Genomic DNA, 24396 nt, shown 5'->3' on the forward strand with positions numbered 1-24396 from the left:
TCGTTTGACCCCATCGCTCTTCGTTCACGGAAAATTTTCTTTGCTGTGCAAAAGTTATGAAGCATGCAGCATCTGACAATGATCGTAGAGATGTGAGATGTGAACGAGTTAGTGGTGGCATCGCGACAGGGTAACACTGTATTAATGCTTCATCCAATCTGTCCAGGCAACCTCTTCAAGTTATCAAATGCATGTTTAGTAGTGATTTTACTGATTGTGTTGGCAATCAGAATTTGTCTATGCTTGCACCAATGTTGACAGCAGACAAAACATAATAGGTTAACATTCGGGGATCATTCTTCCATTCTGGTTTCCACTTCAAATGAAACCTAACTCAAATGCGTAACACAAAATAAATGCACTGTGACAGGGGCATGTAAATGATTCAATGTTGTAGTAAGAGAGAAGATTCCTCTAGTTTGCATCTTTCATGACCTCAAAGCATAGTTGATGTATAGCCTAGACTTTTAAAGTATAGTTGTTGCTGTAAAGTGAGAAATGCAACAGTCAGTTTGTGTATTGACCACTCCTACAGAGTTGAATAAGAGATAAGTATTGGCCAAAATACAAGAGATAATTATTTCAGAGATAGTAGGAACTGCAGATGCTGGAGAATCTGAGATAACAAGGTTCACAGTCTCCCATCCCCCTAATGCATCCCAAAACCAGCCCAGCTTGCCCCCGCATCCCTAACCTGTCCTTCCTCCCACCTACCCCACCTCCCACATCAAGCCCCACCCCCATCTCCTACCTACTAGCTCATACTGCGCCCTCAGCCTGTCCGTCCTCCCTGGACTGACCTATCTCCTCCCTACCTCTCCACTTACACTCACCTTTACTAGTTACATCCCTGCCTCTTTGACCTGTCTACCTCTTCCCCACCTATTGATGGAAAAAAATATAGGCGCAGACAAAGGGTTAAATCTTACAGTGATCAGTAGGATGATGTACTGAATTATGGAATGTTGCAATAATCAATGAAATGCTGTGCTTTAATAGAATGAGGTGCTTGAGCATAGGTCAAGGGAGTGTAGAACAATGGTAGTATAACTAAGCTAGCTATTAAAGGCAGCTTAATTAGGTTGATTAAAGCATGCAACTTAGAAGCAAGGACTGCAATGATGTAATGGGGTCGACCCAAGGCGAAGGACCATTGTGGCAGATGTAGTAATAAATAATCGCTATCTTAAAGATTAAGTTTGGAGTAGAAGAGACCATTGTGGCAGATGTTATAATAAATAATCATTATCTTAGTTTGAAGAAGAAACAGCCGTAGTGGCAGAAGCAGAAAGATAACATAAACTAACAGCATTGACTTACTGCCTAAGTGTAGAAAGATAACCCCTACTGACACCATTGGGCATGCTGGCAACCTGAGAAAAAGCACGATAACCGAAAATGTATAAAGGATAACAAGCCCCGAGGATCGGGGACGATCGGGAAACCACTTTCTGATTGTCACAGCTTTTGTTTGCAAATAAAAGTTTAACTTCCTGAAGAATTCTCTGCATCTCTTGGTAGTTTCTCCACTACACTATCTTCTCATCTTTCCATCTTCTATCCATCTCCCCATCTCTCCCTATTTATTTCAGAACCCCCTTCCCCGCCCCCTTTTCTGAAGAAGGGTTCAGGCCCAAAACATCAGCTTTCCTCCTCCCATGATGCTGCTTGGCCTGCTGTGTTCATCCAGCTCTACACCTTGTTATCACAAAAGATAATTAGTTCTGTTTTTCTTCAAGGTGGTGTCATGGGATATTCTGTGTTCACCCACCAGGCAGACAGGGCTTCGGTTTATCATCTGACCTTAAGGACGGCGACTCTGGCAGCACTCCCTCCGTGCTGCATTATATTCTTCAGCTCAAAACTGGAGCAGGGCATGTACGCACAACATTTTGGACCAAAAATGACCTCAGAGTTACTAGATACTGAGAATAGAACTTCTTTCTGCTCATGCAAAAAGGTTCAAAAGACTTCTTGATAACAATCAAGTACAATCATGACTTCAGAGAATGCCAACAATATGAATAGTGACTCTGAGGTCAGTCTTTATATACTGCTGCTGTTTACTGGCAGATATTATGAAATGTTGTTCAGTCTGAAAAATGCCAAATCACCTCTTTGGGTCTCTATAAGAAGCGAACTTGGTGACATTGCTCTTACAGAATGCCATGGAAAGCACACCGCAATTTCAATGTATCAGAGCATTAAGCATTTGCTATTAGTTAGACTGCCCATGTACCACTAATGTCAACAGAATTGTGCACAGCAATTTGTACAGGCTGCTTATGTCACTGTCAGAGAAACTTGGCATTTTGGGGATCTGTGAACAGGCTAGTTTCTGAGTACTTTCCATAAGCAACCAGATTGAACGATTGTGAAATGAACAGTTCTATGACTGATCGGAAGGTCCATGTTCAATTCACACCTGCCCTAGGCATATGTCAACCTGAGTAGGTTGATTAAAACTTTCTCCAGACTGAAATAGTCAAACCATAATTTTCCCTGGCATGTTTGTATCTGCTGCACAAATGCAATGACATCAGGACGTTGAATGCGTCTTAGCGGTGACATCAACAGTAAAATGAAAGTTACCTTATTATGCAATGGCATTGACAACATACTCATGTTTAAGATGCACCATTTCCTAGAAATGAACTGAAAATGAAAATTTCAGAATTTAAGAGTCTTCAGGAGTAAGTGAGAGAATGCAATAATCTGGTGTTCTGAAAAATCAAACTCTGTCACATGTGGATGAAGGTTTGGGAGTACTGATATGTTCTGCAAGCAAACATTTGAATTAAGAACTCAGTATTCGACCCAGCAGGATTTTGACACAGCTGTTGAAACTGTAGTGTTTGCAGAGAGACTGGTATATTCAAACAAACGTTCAGACAGGATGGTACACAAAAGCTGATCTTTTGAAGAATCCCTGATTAGAAATGATTTAATTGAGAGAAGGCTTAAAATGCAAGTGTGAACCTTCCAACCTGAGGTCACACTACAGCTTGTAACAAATTATTTTGAGAGTGATTTTAGTCTAACCTGTGCAGTGGCAACTGGGCATGTGGGCAATTATGGCCATGTTGTTCACATACCCATTAGACAGCTACCTTTCCAAATTTAAAACTGCTGTACTCAGCGAGCAGTGAAGGCAACATCCAAAACCAAATGCTTTTTCTCATGCTTACAAGGCCTTCATGAAGTTTTTGGGACTCAACTGCAATTTTCACTGGTAGCCTAAGTGGGGAAGCCATGATAGCTCTCCCTCCAGGGAGATACAGTGAGAAGAGCACCAGATATAATTGTTTTAAGATGCTGGCCAACAGGAGTAGGGATGCTTCTTTAGTTTTCAGAAGAAAAGCTAAAATCTCACCTGTAATAATTCTCCTATCTTGAAGCCAAGAGACTCATGTTACAGTCACTAGTGCTGATCCTGCCATCTACAGATGTTGATCAGTAATATAAACTATATTCCCCTCATTCTTGATGGAATGTCAACAGGCTGGGTTTAGATGTTTTGAAACAACCTTTCAAAAATCTTGTGACATGCCTCTGGACCAGGTGGGAGTTAAACCCAGATCTCCTGGCTCAAAAGTAGGGTAATTGCTACTGGTCCAAAAGATACCCTCTGGCTAGCATCACATATTTTTAATCAGCTGTGTTATGAGACAAGTTTGGACCAGGCAGAACTTAACTGCAGGCCCTCCAGCTCAGAGGTAAGTATAATACCACTGTGCCACAAGAGCCCTCTGGACTTCCAATATTTTCTAGTCAGACACTTTGTGACATGTCTGGGGCAACTGAGACTTGAACCTAGCTTTTCTGGTCAAAAGGTTAGGATACTACCACTGCGCCACAAGACCACCATAGCTGACAATAAGTGAGGCCCAGTTATTCAGGTTGGTTGTATCTAATCCTATCACAGGCAGGCAGGAAGTTAATTTGCCAGCAGGATATCCTGTCTTTTCAATTGTTGGTGTGGAAAGGGTTGGTGGAAAGGGGAAGCCGACGAAGAAATTCCTCAGGCCAGTGTAACACGTGATCTTTCCACATACATCGTGTAAATAGTTCTTTGTTTATATTTCATTTAGCTTCCTAATTATAACGACCTTATGGCACTGGAGTAAAACATTCCTGCTTCATCCTGTGCTCAAATCACAAATTTCATAAAGTCTAAACTTGATCAACTGCATGTACGGCTGGTTGGCATTAACATGTTAACAGAAGTCAAACTTGTAGCATTTAGGAACAAGGATAGTATCCAAGGAAGAAAGAAGCAAACAGAAGAGGCTGCAACAATTGACGCACGCAATTCTCAGACATGAAGCAGGTGCAGAACAATTCGGTACTGTCAAGGATGCCTGCTTAGGGAATTAATTCAGTTTACACAGAATGAAAAATGTTCAGCTCCCACAATGGCTAAGAACAGCTATTTTTCGCTATTGATTCAATGACATGCAATCCGGGACAGAAAAATGAGTCTGACCATGAAGGTCGTTTCACCTTTAAGGTTGTAAGGAATGTTTTTGCAATTATCAGTCTTCTCTGAATTCAATTTGTAAAAATTTTTGGTTAAAGATATAAACATTGAGACAAAGTAAATTTAGCCAGTATAGGAAAATGGAAATTATGTGACATTATACTGCTAACTTATAGCTGGGTGCTACTGTGATAAATGTTACATTTCAGACAATCACAGGACTATTATTGTACAGATGGCAGCCATTCAACCCATCATGCCTGCAACAGTCTCCCAAATAAGGATTGAACTTAGTGCTATTCTCCGGCACATTGTTACTAATCAAATAACCATTGAATTCCATCTTGAGTTTCGAATTGAACCTAGCTTCACCACACTTCCAGGCTGTACATTCCACATCCTATCTACTTGACATGTGATTTTTTTTGTCACATTAAATGTGTTTCCTTTGTAAATTGTTTTAAAGAGTACCAAGTTCTCGATCCTTTTATAAATGAGAAGTTTTTCTCTATCTGCCCTATTCAGAAACATTACGACTTAAAAAAATCTCTCAAATCTTCATTCAATCTTTTTCCATCCAAAGAAAACAAACCTGCCTCCTCCATAATTGTCTTATAAATAAAGATTCTCATTCCTGGAACCATTCTTGTAAACCTCTTTTGGACTCTTTCCAGTGTTTTTGACCCCCTTTCTGAAGTGTGGCACCTAACAGATGCTTTACACAAGTTCAGCATAATGCCTTTGTTTCTCTTCTCTATGCCCTCTTAATAAACCCATAAATACTATATGCTTCATGAATGCCTCTCTCTACCTGTCCTGCTATCCTTAATGATATTTGCACATACGTGTATACCCTGTTAAATTTGCTATTGTTCACCCTTTAGAGTAACACCCTTTGACTTATATCAGAGATAATAGGAACTGCAGATGCTGGAGAATCCGAGATAACAAGGCATGGAGCTGGATGAACACAGCAGGCCAAGCAGCATCTTAGGAGCAGGAAAGCTGACGTTTCGGGCCTACACCCTTTATGATGAAGAGTCTAGGCCCGAAACGTCAGCTTTCCTGCTCATAAGATGATGTTTGGCCTGCTGTGTCCATCCAGCCCCACACCCTTTGATTTATACTCCATCTCTATCATTTTTGTACAAAAGCATTACACATAATTAACATTAAACTTCTTTTGTTAATGATTTGCCCACTCCACTTTTGTTCCATAAGGTCTAACTCTACTCATAATTCTGTTGTTTGACATTGTTTCAAATGTCTTTTAGAAGTCCATTCACACCAAGTCAACTGTGTTACCCTCATCAATGGCTTTTCAAGGTTTTACACTATGCTCCTTCCAGATTTTTGACATCCACAAACTTAAAAAATTGACCTCTATACTCCAAGGTGGACCAAATGACCTACTACTACTCCTATTTTATATGTTTAGAACATTAATACATGAAAAGTTAAGGGTCCCACTATTGATCCTTGAGGAACTTCACCATTAACCTTCCTCCCACCCGAAATATATTCATTGACTGTTACTCTGTTCCCTATTGCTCTGCCAGTTTTATGTCACCATTACTACTGTCCCTTTTGTTCCACAAGCTGTTAATTTACTCATAATTCTGTTTTTGTGGCATATTTTTAAATGTCTTTTGGAAGTCCATTTACATGACGTCAACTATATTCCCCTCATCAACACTCTCTATTACTTTTTCAAAAACCAGGAACAAATTACTTTATCATAATTTTCCTGTAAGATTCTGGGCTGGCTCTCCTTAAAAGAATCCACATTTGTGCATATGTCTATTTGTTCCATACTTAATTAGTTTTTTACAGTAGTTTCACCCACCACTTAAGTTAAATTGAATGACCATTAATTGCTGGGCTTATCCTTACAAACTTTCATGATTGAGGCCATCACCACTGAGTCTCAGGAAGACTGAAAAATTGTGGCCGGTGCTTCCACCATGCCCACTTTCACTTCCTTTAGCGTCCTTGAATGCAACTTGTCTACTCCTGGTGTCTTGTCAAATTTAAATACCTCCTCCATAATAATTTGAGCACTCGTAGTGGCTGATTTTCGTCTTCGGTCACCATGACTAGATAGTATCTGCTTCCTTCCCAAAGGAAAAAATACCAGTATACTTGCAAATGAATGTGCTGGTCGTACTCATTCTCCAAATGAAAGAACTCCCAATGAGTTTACTCAGTATGTCTTATTTGCCAGTTATACTGGTTTTCTTTCAGGATGATTAGACACATGCAAAATATCAATTCAGTATCTTAGTCATGGCTTTTGTTTCCATGTATAAATCTCCTCTTTGAAACCTAATCAGCCCTAATCCTCCTGTTATCACAATTTTACTATTGATGTACCCATAGAAGACTTTGTAGTTCACTTTACATTTGCGGCTTGTTTTTTTACATTCCCTCATTGTTTCTCTGATTTGCTTTTTCAACTCCAAACTGAATCATTAACATTCAACCTGAATTTGAATTGTATTTTTGACCTGATAGCTGTCTTTTTTCTCTTCGTTTTCACTTCTATTTCCGGTTCCATCCAGTGAATTCTGGAGTTTACAGCTACTTGTGCTTGAACCGTTTCTATTTTGAAGATGGCCCATTGATCAGCTGGAGATTTTCCTGACGAAGTTTGAGTTCCAGTCTAGCTGACCCAGCTCCATTAATGTCAGCTGTCACTGAGTTAGTTATTCTTAATTTGGGTTGTTCATTGTTCTGTCTCACCACCATCATAAACCTTATAATTGAATGGTCACAATAACGTAAATGATCCCCATTGACTTGATCCATTTGACCCATCTCATTCCAAAAAAAACATATCTAAGAATAACTCTTTTCCTATTCACCTGGACACATGCTGTTGTAGAAAATACTTCTGAACACAATCTTGGAATGCTTATACCCTTTTCTGTAATACCATCAATGTCTGCATTTAAATAATAAAATCCCTTATTATAACAACTCTAAAAGGCTTGCACATGTCTAGAAATTCCTTGCAAATTTGATCCTTCCAACTAGTTGTTGGCCTCAAGACTATACCACACAATGTAATCACACCTTTTCTCATCATTAGTTTTGGTTTTGAACACTCTGGGACATTCTCTTTCCCCAGCACTGTGATGTTTTACTTAACCAATATTACCACCTCTCCTCCTCTTTTTCCTCTATTATCTTTACTCAACATTTTCTCTCTAAGGATATTTAACATGCAGTCCTGTCGTTCCTCAAGCCAGGTCTCTGTTTTAGCCACAACATCATAATTTCAGATAACAATCTGTGCCTGTAACACCGCAATCATATTACTATATCTGTGCGTTCACTAACACACTGTGTAATACACTAATTCAGTTGTTGCTACTTTCTCCCCTACTCTACATATTCATGTGCATGCACTGCAGGTCTAATTTAGAATGTTTTAATTTTTCCCGAATTCTGACACCACCTACTAATTTAATTCTGGTACTATCTGTTTCTCCCAGTATTTGTACACTGTGGTATTCTGTCTGATGTTCTATTTTGGTCTCCACATTCCTTCTGATTTGGTTTCAAATACCATTTTAAGAAGTGCAATTATAGGATCATCCTAATGGAAATATTTATTATGTATCACATAAGTTTATAATCTGAGGAGTTCAATTTTGATGAAATATTAACTTAACAGACATTTGCTATTTTCTATTACATTATCTTGAATCCTTATGCCAATCTTTCCAAAAATATACTTTGTAAAATAAATTGTCATAAATCTTTTGACTACATTTGATGGCAATTTCATAAGCCGTACATTACCATAGTCAAAATAAGCCTGCAAAAAGTAGGCTAAAAATAAACTTGGTTTAGCATGAATAACAGTGTATTTACCCTTGTAATCTTGTACCAACAGTAGATTTTGCATAGTTTCCAGGAGGTCTACATTCCTATAAAATTAATTGGCATTGTAGAGATGCTGTCACTTTAAGAGGTTATTTTGTCCTTTGCTTTGAAGAGAGGTTGTAAGGCAGAGGTAATAGAGCAGTCTTGAAGAAAGTAAATAATTTGTGAGGCCTTGGGTTTTTTAAAAGTTGGAACAGTGGAAGCAACCTTGATGTGACTAGCTCTCACAGACCAGACTTTCTAGTTTTTGTTTAAGTTTATGTGTTTAGTTTTAAGCAGAAGCCTTCGGGATCTCAAAAGAGTTGGAGGTTTCAGTGAATGTCTCCTGGCTTCAACTTTCTCTGAATTTTCTCTTGATGCTTTTTCCTCTGGGCTTGGGGCAGCATGGTGGCTCAATAGTTTGCACTGCTGCCTTACAGTGCCAGGGGACCCAGGTTCAATTCCACCTGTCCCCCCACGCCCAGGCAACTGTCTGTATGGAGTTTGTGTGTTGTCTGCATGGGTTCCCCCCCCCCCAACCCACCAACCCAGTGCTCTAGTTTTCTCTCACAGTCCAAAGATGTGCAGGCTAGGTGGATTGGCCATGCTAAATTGCCAATAGTGTTCAGGAATGTTTAGATTAGATGGGTTGCAGGAGGATGCTCTGAGGTTCGCTGTGGACTAATGGGCCAAAGGGCCTGCTTCCAACTGTAGGGATTCTATGATCTATGATTGGAAAACTGCATGTGAGAATCTGTTTCAGAGATAGCAGGAACTGCAGATGCTGGAGAATCTGAGATAATAAGGAGTAGAGCTGATCGAACACAGCAGGCCAAGCAGCATCAGAGGAGCAGGAAGGCTGATGTTTCAGGCCTACACCCTTCTTCAGAAAAAGATGGGAGAATCTGTGTCTGATTTTGCATTTTTTTCTCTAAGTGGTGTGTTTATGGGTTGTTACTATATTGGAGCAGTTACTTAGTAACAATTACTGTATCCATTATTTGGTTATGTCTTCTGACAATTAAGCTCTTCTAGATTCCTCTTTCTTTTGCTTGTATTTTAACAATAGTGTTTAAATTAATTGTGCTTTGCTTAAAGTTGAGTAGTTTGACCAGTTGCAACACATCTGGAACACAGCACTTCACATCACCTTAAAAACTATAAAAACTTAAAGACTTGGCTACCCTCTTAAAATATTTGCAGGGGCCTGGTCTGGTATGGTCTGGTCCATAACAACGGCTTAGTTATTACCATGGCATTCAGGCAGTAAATTTGGTTTAGATTACCTTCTTTTATTATATAAAATAAATGTCGGTACTTGAAACTCAATAAGATGATCCAGTGTTGAAAATACATGGGCTGAGACCTGGCAATTATGTTTGGATTGCACCAATCAATGTTTGCCAGCACTGAGACTTTTACACATTGTGGAGTCAATGGGTGGGCACATGTATAAATGGGTGGGTTGGAGCAAGAATCACAGCTGAAGCATTGTCAACATTGTGCTTTCCCAAAAAAAGCCAACTCCCTCCCTCACCACCATGTCAGACCGAGTGTCAAGGCTCACTTCATACCATTACATAGACTTCTTTGATCTGGACATGGCAGTGCTCCAGTATTAAACTTGGTCTTGAAATACCCATGAAGCAGGAATTCCTTTGCCAAGACATTTTTTTGTAAGAGATGGACATAACTCTGAATCTTTACAGGCAAACTAGGCAACCTCAGAAATAGGGGTTTTAAATGGCTTTCTGATATCCTCTACTGTGTTTCACTAGTTCTTGCTCAAATCACTGGGGAGGTTGATGAAAGTCCTATGAAATTTTACAGCTAAATGTTGAATTGCATAGGTATGTTAGTGAAGATCGACGAACAGAGTTCACTGGAGAGCCAACATGAATCCAGAATAAAGACTTTAGAATCTGTCTGCATTTTAAGTGGCAATGTTACATTTTCTGAAGAAGGGTCCCAACCTGAAATGTCAGCTTTCCTGCTCCTCTGATGCCGCATGACCTACTGAGTTCCTCCGACTCCACTCTGTGTTATCTCCGACTCCAGCATCAGCAGTTCTTACTAACTTTGAATGTTACAATCCAGATTTGCCGCAATCTGCAAAAGGCTATGGTGTTATAATGTGAGCTAAGCTACCATCTTCTGTTTTAAATGGATGAATTTACTCAATGACAGTTCAGATTCAGTATCTAATTACACAATATTCCCATCCCAAAACTCCATTGAAAGCAGAAGGTTTGAAATTAATAATTTACAATGCTTTCTGTTGCTAAATGAGTCATTAGTATTCTGCAATGCATGCTGAACAGCTATGTTTCTTATGTGCCTCTTCATCTCCACAGGACTATCACAAATACTGGAATAAGGTTCTTCCCTGATATTACAAACATTCATTCTGAAGATTTTTTGCTTCTGTAAGTCATTTGAGCCACGTTTTTTGCATGAGAAGAATGGATATATATTGGTTCTTTTCAATAAGTTTTAAACTTGATACTTTATTGGTTGATTTCTTATTCTCTTTATTTTCTAGCTTTGTTACTGATCATTTATCAATTAATGAATTCATGTTTTTTTGACTGTTGTGGGTACTAATTCCAGACAAGGTCTCTGCTCTTTAATCTTCTGGGTGGAATGTATAGGGGTGTAAGCAACGTAAACTATTATGAGATCAGTACTGGAATGTTTTGCGAAGTCTGGCACAGTCTATCTCAACCTTAAGAGCATCTCGCTGCAACTTTTACAGTTTTGCCCAGTGACATGGTGAGTTTCTCATGTCACAGCAGTAAATTGTCAATTCAGGGGGATTATAGCTTGTTAATCACCTTGTTAATATTGCAACACACTTCATTAACATGCAGCTTCCTTTCTTACCAACCATGCCAGACAAGCTCGACTTCTAGAAATCCCACCTTGTAAATTAGAGTGGGTTCCTGGCAACTTCACCTCACTGCTGACTGCATGGAGCTTCTATATTGATCAGCACCAAACAGAATCCCAGGGTACAATCCATGGGCTCCACCACATTCATACATGATAAGATATAGGAACAAGACAAGGCCATTCAATCAGTGGAGAATAGTGAATCTGCTCTGCCATTGAATGAGATCATGGCTGATAAATTAATCCCCAACTTCACTTTACTGTCTTATCCCCGTAAACCTTGATTCCCTAACTTATTAAATACCTGACTAACTCAGCCTTCAATATATTTAATGGCCCAGCCTCAGGAGCCTTGTCTGTTAAGCAATTTGACAGATTCACTACCTTTTGAGAGAAGGAATTCCTCTTCTTCTCTGCTTCTCTCCTTTATTCTGAGATGATGCCCTCTGGTCCTACATTCTCTCACAAGGAGAAACAAGCTTTCTGCATCTGTTCTGTCAAGTCTTGTAAAAATCTTACACATTTCCATAAGGTTTTCTCACATTCTTTGATTGTCAAATGAGTTCAAGCCCAACTTACACAACCGCTCTTCATGAGACAGTTCCTCCTACCCTGATATCAGCCTAGGCACCCTTTTCTGCCTGGCCTTGAATGACCGTGTATCATTCCTTAGATAAGAGGCTCAAAGATATTCATAGACTTCCAGCTGTAACCTGACTAATGCTTGCATAACAAGATCAAAACAGAGGTTGCTGGAAAAGCTCAGCCAGTCAGGCAGCATCTGTGAAAAGAGAATCAGAGTTAACGTTTTGGGTCTGGTGACCCTTTTTCAGAACTGACAGAATGTGTAGCACCATTGACCTGGAGTAAACTCTCCTTGTTGATGGAAGAGCTCAGCATTGGGTGTTACAAAACAGACAGGACCTGATTAACACTTGATTCCAGTAGATGCCAGCTGGATACAGAAGAATACCCTGGACTGTCAAGGAGATAGCAAGAACTGCAGATGCTGGAGTCAGAGTCAATACAGCGTTGGGGGGAGAGAGGACAGCAGGTCAGACATCATCAGAGATGCAAGAGAGTCAAAGTTTCAGGTAGGGACCCTTTATCAGGACTGGTGAAGGGTCCTGATGAAGGTTCCTGACCCCAAACATTGATTCTCTTGCTCCTCTGATGATGCCTGACCCGCTGTGTTCCTCCAGCTGGACTGTCAAGGCCAAGGTGTCAGTATCGTGGAAACAAACTACAGCCTACAATTTGATTCCTTTGTATTCCCTTTTAGTGGCAGACAGAAAAAATGTCATGTTTGAACTTATCTGAAGCTTACCAGTTTGTAAAGTTACCTCCTGGGCAATGAAAAGATACAGGTGACGACTGGGCAACTGAGAAAAGAGTCGAGTACATTCAAAGAGAATCTTTAGATGGTGTGTATCTAAGGACACAGTTGGCCCTAGTTTTTCAACAGTGACTAGGATGAGAGAATGGAGTTGGATGTGCACTTGAGTGTTGGCCAGGCTGGCTTTGTTGAGTAGAAAAGGTTTCCTTCTTGCTGTTGTGCCAATACATTTCCATTAAGCAACAATGCCATATTACCAATGTTTGTCCATATGCAACTCAAACATGGCACAGTCTTTTGGCAGATACCAAGATGAGTGACAAGTAGTTCTGGGAGTAGTACGTGGTTAGGATGAGTATTGAATTGGGTATGAAGGATGCCAAAGAGTAAAGGGATACAGTTAATGAGGTACAAGATATGGTGAGAATATGGCAAGAGATCTTGCAGTGAGAATCCTTCAAAAAGACTCAAGTAACTTGAACTTAGCCAAAATAATGTAATTCAGTTATCCGGTTCCAGAAGTATGATCTGTAGAAGAATTTTAATGTAGTTTTGAGTTAATTTGTACAGAAATTGATATAGCGTTATCTGCAGCAGTTATAATTGAGTCTCATCTGATCGGGAATTATTGACAGCACTAACTGTTCAAATGCAAATTCAAGCATTCCTCATAACAAGCATCAAGGTGTAGATTTTCATCCAGGCTGCTAATGGTAATTAGGGAAGAATATAGCCTTATTTAATCACTTTGGGAAAAAAGTGCCTTCAGAAACATGACATTCATTGTCAGAGGCATGCATGAGTGGGGGCAGGGGAAGCCAACCCAGATCAGAGGTCAGGGACATATTGAGGTGGTCTCTTTCAAAGGCCTATCTGGGTGCTGTTGGACTTTGTCATAAGTACAATGAAAACAGTAAGGCCTTCCACCACACACTCCTCATGCTTTATCCATGTCACCTCATACACCCATGTGCCCCAAACCCCTCATGCCACAATAACCACCATTGGCCCTCTATCCACCCATGCAAGGCCTTTTATAATGTGACTTCCAGTCTTTGACCCTCTCTCACCCTCTCCATGGCTATTGAGAGGTGAAAGGCCTTACTGTTTTCATTATACTTATGACAAAGTTCAACAGCACCCAGATAGGCCTGTTAAATAGAACACCTCAGTATACCCCTGACCAGTGGCTTGGGTTGGCTTCCCCTGCTCCCACTCATGCACGACCCTGGTTCTGAGCTCTATGCTTCTCTTGAGTGATTGTTCTACTGGAAATACAGGACTATTGAGTTTACCCTTATATTGACACCTATTGCCCAATATGCGAAATATCTATATTCTTATATGCACTTCCTTGGGTTCCCTTTGTTTTCCATTATTCTATCTTCCATGATGATGAGTGGAACAATAAAGATGCAGGTGGAGTGGAGGCATGTACCCTACTTTTGCTGACTTACCCTTCCACCAGTGAGATTTTATGCTTCCTCGAAGTGTACCAACTGGTCAATGATTTCATATCAAGGCTGCTCATTTTGAATGTTAAGTACTTTGTAGCTGGTCCCAGTATTCTTACTGTCAGCCTGTTTAATTGACCCCAGTGATGCTCAGGCTTGGTGGTCTGTTTGACCCTGAACTGAAATTATTTTAATTGTTTATATCACTTTGAAACTGCGTCCGATGAAACTGTCTCTTTCTCTTCTCCAATTCCAGTCTCAAAGCAATATGTGTTCCTCCTCCACTGCAACAACTCTTGCACACATCCCTCTTTCATTGTGTTAGAGTGTAAGGGTTAGGTCAGGCTCGTGCAGTATATGCCTTCACGCTCAACTGTTTTAATTTCCTGACGTGCTTCTAGCGCCCACCTTCACTGTTCCTCAAGGAACAGTTTTCAAGGAACAGGTATAAATATTGCGATGGGCCAACTCCCTCACAGCTAGTGTTGTGACATCAACAGTCTTGAACAACATTGCAAGACGAAGCAAAGTGACAGAGCGAGCTAAGGGGCACATATGACTGAAATTTACTAGCATGAAACAAGAGGAAAATGAAAAGCAAAGTTTGGGCATTAACATTTGGGAGTAAATTGAATCAATTTGAGGGATTCTAAATTAAATCAAAAAGAAGGACTCTCGGAGAGAGAAAGCATGAGCCTGAGCCGAGAGTGAAGCGTGTCAACGTGAATTGACAGGAGTCAAGCATGAAGGAAATAGGCCAAGAATACAGTGAAGAATATAATTTTGACTTATAAAGCAGAGGAATAGAAGTCCTATCGTAAACTGTGAGTATGTAAATATACAAACAAGGAACAAAAAAAATGCCACTTCACCCTTTGATTGTGTTTCACCATTCAATAAGATCATGCCTGATCTGATTTCACCCTCAACTGTACTTCCTACATACCTCTAACAATCTTTCTTACCCTGATAATCAAGAATGTATCTACCTCTGCCTTAAAAATTGTTAAAGATTCTGCATCCACTGACTTTTGGGGAAGGGAATTTCAATGACCCTCAATTTTCTGAGAAAGAAAAATAAAATCCTCATCCTGCTCAATAGTCAGACCCTTATATTTAAACCATGAGGCCTAGTTCTAGATTCTCTTATAAGCAGAAATGTCCTTTCCGCATCTTAGGTCATGGTTTGTAGAGGACTTGTACAATTAAAAGTTGGAGGTGGAGAAGTGTGTTTGCTTTTGTAAGTTTAAGGATCAACAGACAAGTAATAACAAATACTCAGCATGCACCAGGAGCACATATTAAAACAGTTGCACATCCATCTTGCAGATTTTTTTAATCCATTGAGGAAAATCAGGGCTGACAGTGCACAATGAGGTGATGTGTGTTCCCTGTGCCCGTGAGAACGCACTCTCCCAAACAAGTATCCAAAAAATCATATGGAAAAGATTTATTACAATTTAACATTGCTTTGTTACAATTTTACGAACAAGCTTATTGCAGAGAAAGTTTCACAAGATCTTGCAATTCCTCCCCAAGAGATAAGGATAAATTCCTCTCTCTCTTTTTAGTTAATGCTACATTGTCAACTTAGCTGTTCTCTCTTTACTCTTTGATGTTCCCAACAGTTTTTGTTTTAGCTTGAGGATCCCTGCATTTGCAGTTTTTGCTTGCTCTATGTTTATTCAGATAATGACAGGATATCACACTTAGTTTAGTTGTATCATGAAAGGCTATGTTTTGAGGTAAAATATCTTTAAGAAGTGACATCAGTTGATTTGATTAGCATACAGTGAGTAATATGTTGTTCTCAAGCATACTAAACAAGTGTTAGTTAGTGTTGAAACCTAAAGAAAAATTTATGCTGTGGAGAAATGATGCCCCATAATAACAATTGCATAAACTTTAATTCAGATGTATCCATCATAAATCACTTACCCCTGTGTAGATAAGATTCTGTTCTTATTAAAAAGACAGTTAGAAGTGCATTGTGCTGAAATAAAATTTAGATAGTAAACAACTTGGCAAAAATAGAAAAATAAAACAGAAGAGCATGACAAACAGAAGCAGGAATAGTATATACAGCCTGTCAAGGCTGCTTTGTCATTCAGCGTAGTTTTGGCTGATATTCTGTCCCAACTGCATCTTCTGAACCATTCTCTGCTTACCCTTAAATTCTTTAGAACTCAAAGTCTGTCAATCTTACCCTTCAAAATTGGAATATCCGTTGCCCTCTGGGGTGGAAAATTCTCAAGTTGCAAACCTCTGAATGAAGAAATGGCTTTTCATTTCAGTCCATAAGACTCTGTCTTATATTCTACTTTGCCCAATAAGTGAAAACAGCCTTTCAGTGTTTGTGATGCCAAACTCTTTGAATCTTGTACATTTCAATGAGCTCACCTCTTCTTCTAAACTCGGAGAATACAGACCCATTTTACGTAAACTTATACTTCCCACATTATACCCCCCACAACTTATTGCCTATTCATTTAACCCATTCTTATCTCTTTGCAGCCTCTTTGTCTTTTCCACAACTTACTTTCCCATCTAGCTTTGTATCATCTTTACTCTTGGACTCTGAACCAAGTTACTAAATTAGTTGCAAATAGCTGAGATCCCAGCACTGATCCCAGCAGCATTCCACCAGCTGCCAATTTGAAAAAGCTTCATTTTTCCCTATTGACTAATCTGTTATCCATGCTCATGTATTACTCCCAACTCTGTGAGCTCTTAGCTTGAGTATTAATCCTTCATGTAGCACCCTAAATGAATGGCCTTTCAGAAACCCTCGTGTCTTACATCTATCAGCTCTCTGGTAACCTGATTTGTTTAATCTCCCAAAGCCTGTAATAAATTTGTCAAGTATAATTCCCTTTACGCAAACCATGTTAGTGCTATCCGGTTATCCTATCATTTTATACGTCATTGTTAAGGCTGCTTAAACAATAGATTCCAGTTCTTTTCCTGACAACTGATGTCAGAGTAATTAGACTGTTGTTCTCTGTTTTTCTCTCTCTCTCTCTCTCTCTCATTTCCGGACTCAAAAAGATCGTTTCAGAGACAACACGGTGTACATCTGGATGAACACAGCAGGCCAAGCAGCATCATAGGAGCACGGAAGCTGACGTTTCGGGACTAGACACTTCATCAGAAATAGGGGAGGAGAAGAGGGCTCTGAAATAAATAGGGAGAGAGGGGGAGGCGGATCGAAGATGGATAGAGGAGAAGATAGGTGGAGAGGAGACAGACAAGATAAAGAGGCGGTTATGGAGCCAGTAAAGTTGAGTGTAGGTGGGGAGGTAGGGAAGCCCAGAGAGGATGGACAGGCCAAGGGGGCGGGATGAGGTTAGTAGGTAGGAAATGGAGGTCCGGCTTGAGGTGGGAGGAGGAGATAGGTGAGAGGAAGAACAGGTTAAGAGGCAGGGACGAGCTGGGCTGGTTTTGGGATGCGGTAGGGGGAGGGGAGATTTTGAAGCTTGTGAAATCCACATTGGTACCATTGGGCTGCAGGGTTCCCAAGCGGAATATGAGTTGCTGTTCCTGCAACTTTCGGGTTGCATCGTTGTAGCACTGCAGGAGGCCCAGGATGTACATGTCGTCTGAGGAATGGGAGGTGGACCTCCCCCTGACTGAGGACGAACCATCAGTCCTCGGTAAAGGGCTCACCTTTATCCTCCTCCACCCACACAGCAACGAATACCAGTCACATTTGGACATCGAGCAGTTTTTTCCACCGCCTCCGCCTCCACGCTTACTTCTCTAACCATGAGCCTAATCCTCCCTCCACTGACCCCTTCACCCACCTCCAACACAAACCCTCCTCCTGGCCACCACCCCAAGGCCTTCTATCCTCCCTCAACTCTTCATCTCCAACTGCCATCGAGAAATCAATTGCCTCAACCTCTTCACCACTCTCATCCACTCCAACCTCTCCCCTGCAGAACATGCAGCCCTCCGCTCCTTTCGGTCCAATCCCAACCTCACCATAAAACCCGCAGACAAGGGAGGCGCAGTTGTAGTATGGTGCACTGACATCTACATCACCGAGGCCAAACGCCAACTCTCTGACACCTCCTCCTACCGCCCCCTGGATCATGACCCCACCCACAAAACCATCATCTCCCAAACCACCCACAAACTCATCAGCTCAGGTGACCTCCCACCCACAGCCTCCAACCTCATTGTTCTCAAACCCTGCACCACCCGTTTCTGTCTACTTCCCAAAATCCACAAACCTGCCTGCCCTGGTTGACCCATTGCCTCCATCTGATCCTGCCGCAACGAAATCAAGTCCACCTATCTGGACTCCATTTTCTCCCGCTTGATCCAAGAACCCCCTACCTATGTCCATGACACCACTCACGCCCTCCACCTCCTCCAGAACTTCCAATTTCCCGGTCCCCAATACCTCATCTTTACCATGGACGTCCAACTCCCTATACACCTGCATTCCCCGTACAGATAGCCTAAAGGCCCTCTGCTTCTTCCTGTCCCGCAGGCCCGACCACTCCCCCTCCACTGACACCCTCATCCACCTCGCCAAATTCGTCCTCACCCTCAACAACTTCTCTTTTGATTCCTCCCACTTCTTACAGACAAAGGGGGTGGCCATGGGTACCTGTATGGGCCCAAGCTATGCCTGCATCTTTGTAGGTTACGTGGAACAATCCCTCTTCCGTACCTACACTGGCCCTAAACCCCACCTCTTCCTCTGTTGCATTGATGACTGTATCGGCGCCGCCTCATGCTCCTACGATGAGCTCGAACAGTTCATCCATTTCACCAACACCTTCCACCCCAACCTCAAGTTCACCTGGACTACCTCTAACACCTCCCTTACCTTCCTGGACCTGTCTGTCTTCATCTTGGTCAAACATCTAGAAACGATATCCATTTCAAGCCCACTGATTCCCACAGCTACCTAGAATACACCTCCTCCCACCCACCTTCCTGCAAAAATGCCGCCCCTATTCCTAATTCTATCGCCTCTACCGCATCTGCTCCATGGATGAGGCATTCCACTCCCGTACATCTCAGATGTGCTCATTTGTCAAGGACCGCAACTCTCCCCCCGGCAGTGGTCGAAAATGCCCTTGATCATGTCTCCCGCATTTTCCACAACTCATCCCTCACACCCCCTCACCGCAATAACAACCAAAAAGAATCCCTCTCGTCCTCATGTACCAACCCACCAACTTCCGAATCCAACGCGTCATCCTCTGTCACTTCCGCCATCTACAATCCGACCCCACCACCAAAGACATTTTTCCCTCCCCACCCTTGTCTGCTTTCCTGAGGGGCAACTTTCTCTGTGACTCCCTTGTCCGCTCCACACTCCTCTCCAGCCCCACTTTTCCCTACAACCGCAGGAAGTACTACACTTGCCGCCACACCTCCTCCCTCACCCCAATCCCAGGCCCCAAGAAGACTTTCCACATCAAGTAGATGTTCATCTGCACATCTGCTAACATGGTATACTACATCCGCTGTACCCGTTGTGGTCTCCTCTACATTGGGGAAACCAAGCAGAGGCTTGGGGACTGATTTGCAGAACACCTACGCTCAGTTCGCAATAAACAACTGCACCTCCCAGTTGCAAACCATTTCAAGTCCCCCTCCCGTTCCTCAGATGACATGTCCATCTTGGGCCTCCTGCAGTGCCACAACAATACCTCCCAAAGGTTGCAGAAGCAGCAACTCATATTCCGCTTGGGAACCCCACAGCCCAATAGTATCAATGTGGATTTCACAAGCTTCAAAATCTCCTCACCCCCTACCACATCCCAAAACCAGCCCAGCTCATCCCTGCCTCCCTAACCTGTTCTTCCTCTCACCTATACCCTCCTCCTACCTCAAGCTGCACCCACATTACTACCTACTAACCTCATCCCTACCTACTAACCTCATCCCGCCCCCTTGACCTGTCCGTCCACCCTGGACTGACCTACCTCCTCCCTACCTCCCCACCTACACTCACCTTTGCTGGCTTCATCCCCGCCTCTTTGACCTGTCTGTCTCCTCTCCACCTACCTTCTCCTCTATGCATCTTCTATCCGCTTCCCCCTTTGTCCCCATTTATTTCAGAACCCTCTTCCCCTCCCCCATTTCTGAAGAAGGGTCTAGACCTGAAACATCAGCTTTCCTGCTCCTGTGAAGCTGCTTGGCCTGCAGTGTTCACCCTGCTGTACACCTCGGATTCTCCAGCATCTGCAGTTCCTATTATCTCTGTCTCAAAAAGATTATTTGTCTTCTTTAGTGAATTGCGTGACAACATAAACATGAAAGTTATACCATCTTACGCTTTCCAGGGATTAAGCACTGGAACATTCAATATGTAAGTACCTCTCTACTCATAAATGTACATTTCCTATCTATGATTAGTCTAGTTAGATATATCGATGAGAGCTTCCAAAAGCATTCAAAACTGAAACTACATCTGTCAAGATGTTAACTTCAGAAGGTAATGCTGAATAAATCAGGCTTCAACAAGGTTAACAATGTCTTTTTACCATTTTTTTTTATGATACCCAAAGTGATATGATGAAGGTTTATAAATTAATCTTTCTAACTGGATGTAGCAACAGAGTCAATGCTATTTCAACTGCATTCAGAAATGAAAATTAAATTCGAGATCCATTTCTGTGCAGTAAACCTGGTTAAGGTATGTCAGGAGTCATGAATGGGGGACCAGGGTTTAACTGAGATTCATGCTTCCTTCCTCTCATTATGCAAATTTTGATGGTAATTACTAGACCACTAAATAACTCAGGCTGACTTCTGTGAAGCATCCGAGTGTTCTGTTTCACAACCCACACATCAGAGTAAGCCTGTATTTTCCAAGGAGGAAATACAATTTTAAAAATAGCATCTCATCATTGCAAAATGGGTGAATGGTTTTCCTCTTGTTTGCCACCATTCTTATATACTGACCTCAGAAGCAAATTAATTCCACAGCAACTGTGCTGGGTTTCAATCACCAAAATCAATGTTTAAAAATTTTGATGTAATTTCTTCATCAGTGCGATTCAGAAATTGGAGAGCTTAATTTCAAATTTGAAGCATTTGCGTACTTTTCTTCCTTATTGCTTTGACATATGTTGTCATGAACCCCGAGAGTGACTAGCATGGCCAAGCAATGTACCATAATGTGTTTCAAAAAACAGGAATTGGTTGTTTTAAAAAAAAACTTCTGTTTGCAATGAAATGTTATTTAATAAGGTGCTCTTTTGAATTGAATTAGCTTTAATGAGCACAACATAATGTTTACGCCACTTACTGCATCATCTTAGGTACCTAGATACCTAGGTACAGATACTTGATTACAAATTCTTCGGAAAAATATAGAAAAAGCAAGAAATAAAATGTCCAGCATTACAGACCTTCAAAAGTACAAAATCCCACTAATAGGTTAGAAAAAACATGCTCAAAATAACAGTCTTTCCAAGGTAGTATCGTACTAAATGTGCACTATAGAAATTTTTAAAAAGCATGTTACATCCTACATGCATAAATTAAATAACAGAGCATTTAGAAACAGACGCACAACCTAACAAACCTTCTATCTGATTTTCCTTTTGTTTTAAACACAGAAATTTGATTAACAATGGCCTCATAGAAGTACAAAGCCATGCATTTAACGGAACAGATTTAGATCATCTGTAAGTCACTCATTTGATTCTGTCCAAAAGTCCTTAAAGCAGTTTTAAAATTTGCATTTTTGAAGGAGCACACATTATTCATACGTCCAATTGTATGGCAGCTCAGGAAATATTAATGATTTTCATCTTTCTCCCAGCAACCTTACAGGTAACTGGAACCTACAGAAATTGCATGATGATATTTTCATGGGAGCAACAGGTCCAACAGTTCTGTAAGTGAAATGCCATTGCAGCACATGTTAGCACACAGGGGAAATTTGAGGGATCGTTGGCACAACTAACTAGCCTCGGGCCAACAATAATTTTAAGAATAAAAATCCAAAGGAGAGTGTGACAAATTTTGATTCAGTTGTATCAGCTCATGCTTGTTACAGATTGATAGGATTTAAAATTATCCTCTTGGTTTTCGAATATTTGCTCAATAATTCAATAATTAAACTGGCTTCTCCCTTCTCAGAAAAGAAATGATGTTCTCCTTCTTACATTTCAAAGCCAAGCTCAGTTCTGTACAGCTTGAATTGATTCAGTCCTATCAATGTGGAGCAATTTTCTCAATATTCTCAGCAATTTTATGGGTATTTTCTATTCAACCTTTTCAGAGACATTATTATACACCTCTGGAACAGTGGGTCTTAAACCCAGGCCTCCTAGCCCGAACTAGGGACAGGACCAATGCACCGTAACAGCACTCCGAATCTAGCTGTTCAGAGATGTTATTTCACATCTCCAGAGCAGATGGGACTTGAACCTGGCCTCCAACTCCAGAAGTATGGGTGCTACCACTGTGCCACAAAGACCCTAACATTTTTAGACATTTTTTAATGGAATCCAGGTTCTGCCATCAACCACAGTGAGAGCCAAACTTGGGTCCACAGAACATTACCTAGGCCTTTGGGTTGTTAATCTAATGAGGAAACCTCTAAGACATCATCGCCTCCTAAACAATCTTATAATCATGGGTTTAAATCTGTAGCACCTGCCCAGCGTCTTCTCTTTATATCTAAAGCTTTATGTTTAGAAGATGATTCTTTTTGTTTATGTAGCTGCTGTAGGCCCTTTTTGTATGAATCCTTCAGTGCCGCATTTTATTTGCGCAAAGGAAGAGCAAAAAATATTCTTGAAAGTGTTGTTACCTAGCAATGTTCAACCAGCCAGAAAAAGAACGTTTTTACCGAGAAATGACCAATACTTTTGGGCAGAGATGGATGTCAGAAAGCTTGATACTTTGCCATAATATCAACTTTTGTCATTGATGGACTAAAAAGTTCCCAAACATCTCCTGTTTCTTTAATGTCTTACCAGCAGCAAGAAAGATGGCAAATTGAATGCCCACCAAGAACTCATTTGGGTGATTTAAGCAAGCAATTAAGAGTCTACTCCTGCTGCTAGGGGTGGAGACAGAGTTGATGGGGGCGGGGGGGTGCCCTCCATCATTCATAGTGCACCCCACACCCCCCAACTGCCTGCATGGCAATACCATCACCAGAACTCAATGGAACATCTGCCCTCTCCTCCCACAATCACCAAAACCTATTTGCCTGGCCCTAGCACCTTCCATGACTTATTTATTCCTCAAAAGCTTCCCCCTCTTTATGGAAATTTCCTCAAGTCTAACGGTTAATTCACACCCTGTTATTTTGTGGCACTGCCCAGTTGCGCACCCTTTAATTTCAGAATGTTTCATGTTTAATTTACCCACATCCCCTTCTGACAGTTCATCAGTTCTGACTTCATGGCCTGTACTGATGTGTTAATTAATTGTAATTTATTGTTTCGTATCAGTATTGGCAGTTGTATGTTGTGCTTTGTGGCACTTTGGAAATATTGGTGAGCAGAACGATATTAATATTATTCGCATATCCTGTTGACTTTGATGCGACTTCTTAAATCAAATGAAGGCAGCTGTGCCAAGCCCTGCCTCACTGCCCACTGTTTAATTAGTTTGCCAACTCAAAACCTCAGTTTCACCACCCACCCTTGCGGCCGTTTAGAGTTTTCATGCCAACTCAGTACCAACTTATGTTCTCCATCCACCCCCAGTGGCTCCTCATAACCTCCATACCAACTCATCATCATGCCATACCTATCCACTCTATGTAGAGTATAGAACCAATGAACCACACAGTGACAATGGATTATATGAAACTGCTATTAAATGGAAAAAGAATACATTCATAAGATTGGGGGGAAAGCTCCCTATAACCCTATAAAAGTATAAATCAAGCAGACAAAATGTCAATAACAGGGCTTTAAATAGTTGGCATCTCTTAGTCTTGTGCAAGTAACAATTGAGATATTGACAAAATAGTTAAGAAAAGCTTATTATAACCTCGTAAAGGTATCAATCAAGCTGAGTGAAAACTTCTCTACACTTGTACTTTTTTTCTTTTAAGTCACAGGATATAATCATCTCTGGCTAAGCCAACATTTATTACCCAATCCTAATTTTCCAGAGGTCAGTCAAAGCCAACCACATTGCTCTGGTTCTGGAGTCACATGTAGGGCAGACCAGGCAAGGATGATAGATTTCCTTCTTGAAATGTTGATATATAGGAACTGAGGGCTAGAAGTTTGAATATGTAAGCTAACAGCTGGGATGAAGTCTAAGAAAACAATGAGGGATGTGTTTTTCAATCTTCCCTCCTTGGCATTTGGCTTTGCCTGTGACTGTTACCAATCTGCTTCCAGGGATGGCAGGCCTGACTA

The 24396-nt window shown here is 41.1% G+C and overlaps 1 protein-coding gene across 4 annotated transcripts in view; it reads left to right on the forward strand.

Moving 5' to 3' along the window:
- LOC125455043 (lutropin-choriogonadotropic hormone receptor-like) overlaps positions 1-24396 on the forward strand; it is a 179287-nt gene that overhangs the window by 139876 nt on the left and 15015 nt on the right. Inside the window, exons 5-8 of one of the 4 annotated variants that reach the window (XM_048536546.2) lie at positions 10705-10776; positions 20289-20366; positions 21622-21690; positions 21828-21902. In XM_048536546.2, the coding sequence (XP_048392503.2) occupies positions 10705-10776; positions 20289-20366; positions 21622-21690; positions 21828-21902 (294 nt within the window). The remainder of the gene's footprint in view (positions 1-10704; positions 10777-20288; positions 20367-21621; positions 21691-21827; positions 21903-24396) is intronic. The other 3 variants (XM_048536547.2, XM_048536548.2, XM_048536549.2) reach the window with 3 other exon arrangements.

Source organism: Stegostoma tigrinum, chromosome 9 (assembly GCF_030684315.1).
Source record: "Stegostoma tigrinum isolate sSteTig4 chromosome 9, sSteTig4.hap1, whole genome shotgun sequence".
Lineage (NCBI taxonomy): Eukaryota > Metazoa > Chordata > Chondrichthyes > Orectolobiformes > Stegostomatidae > Stegostoma > Stegostoma tigrinum.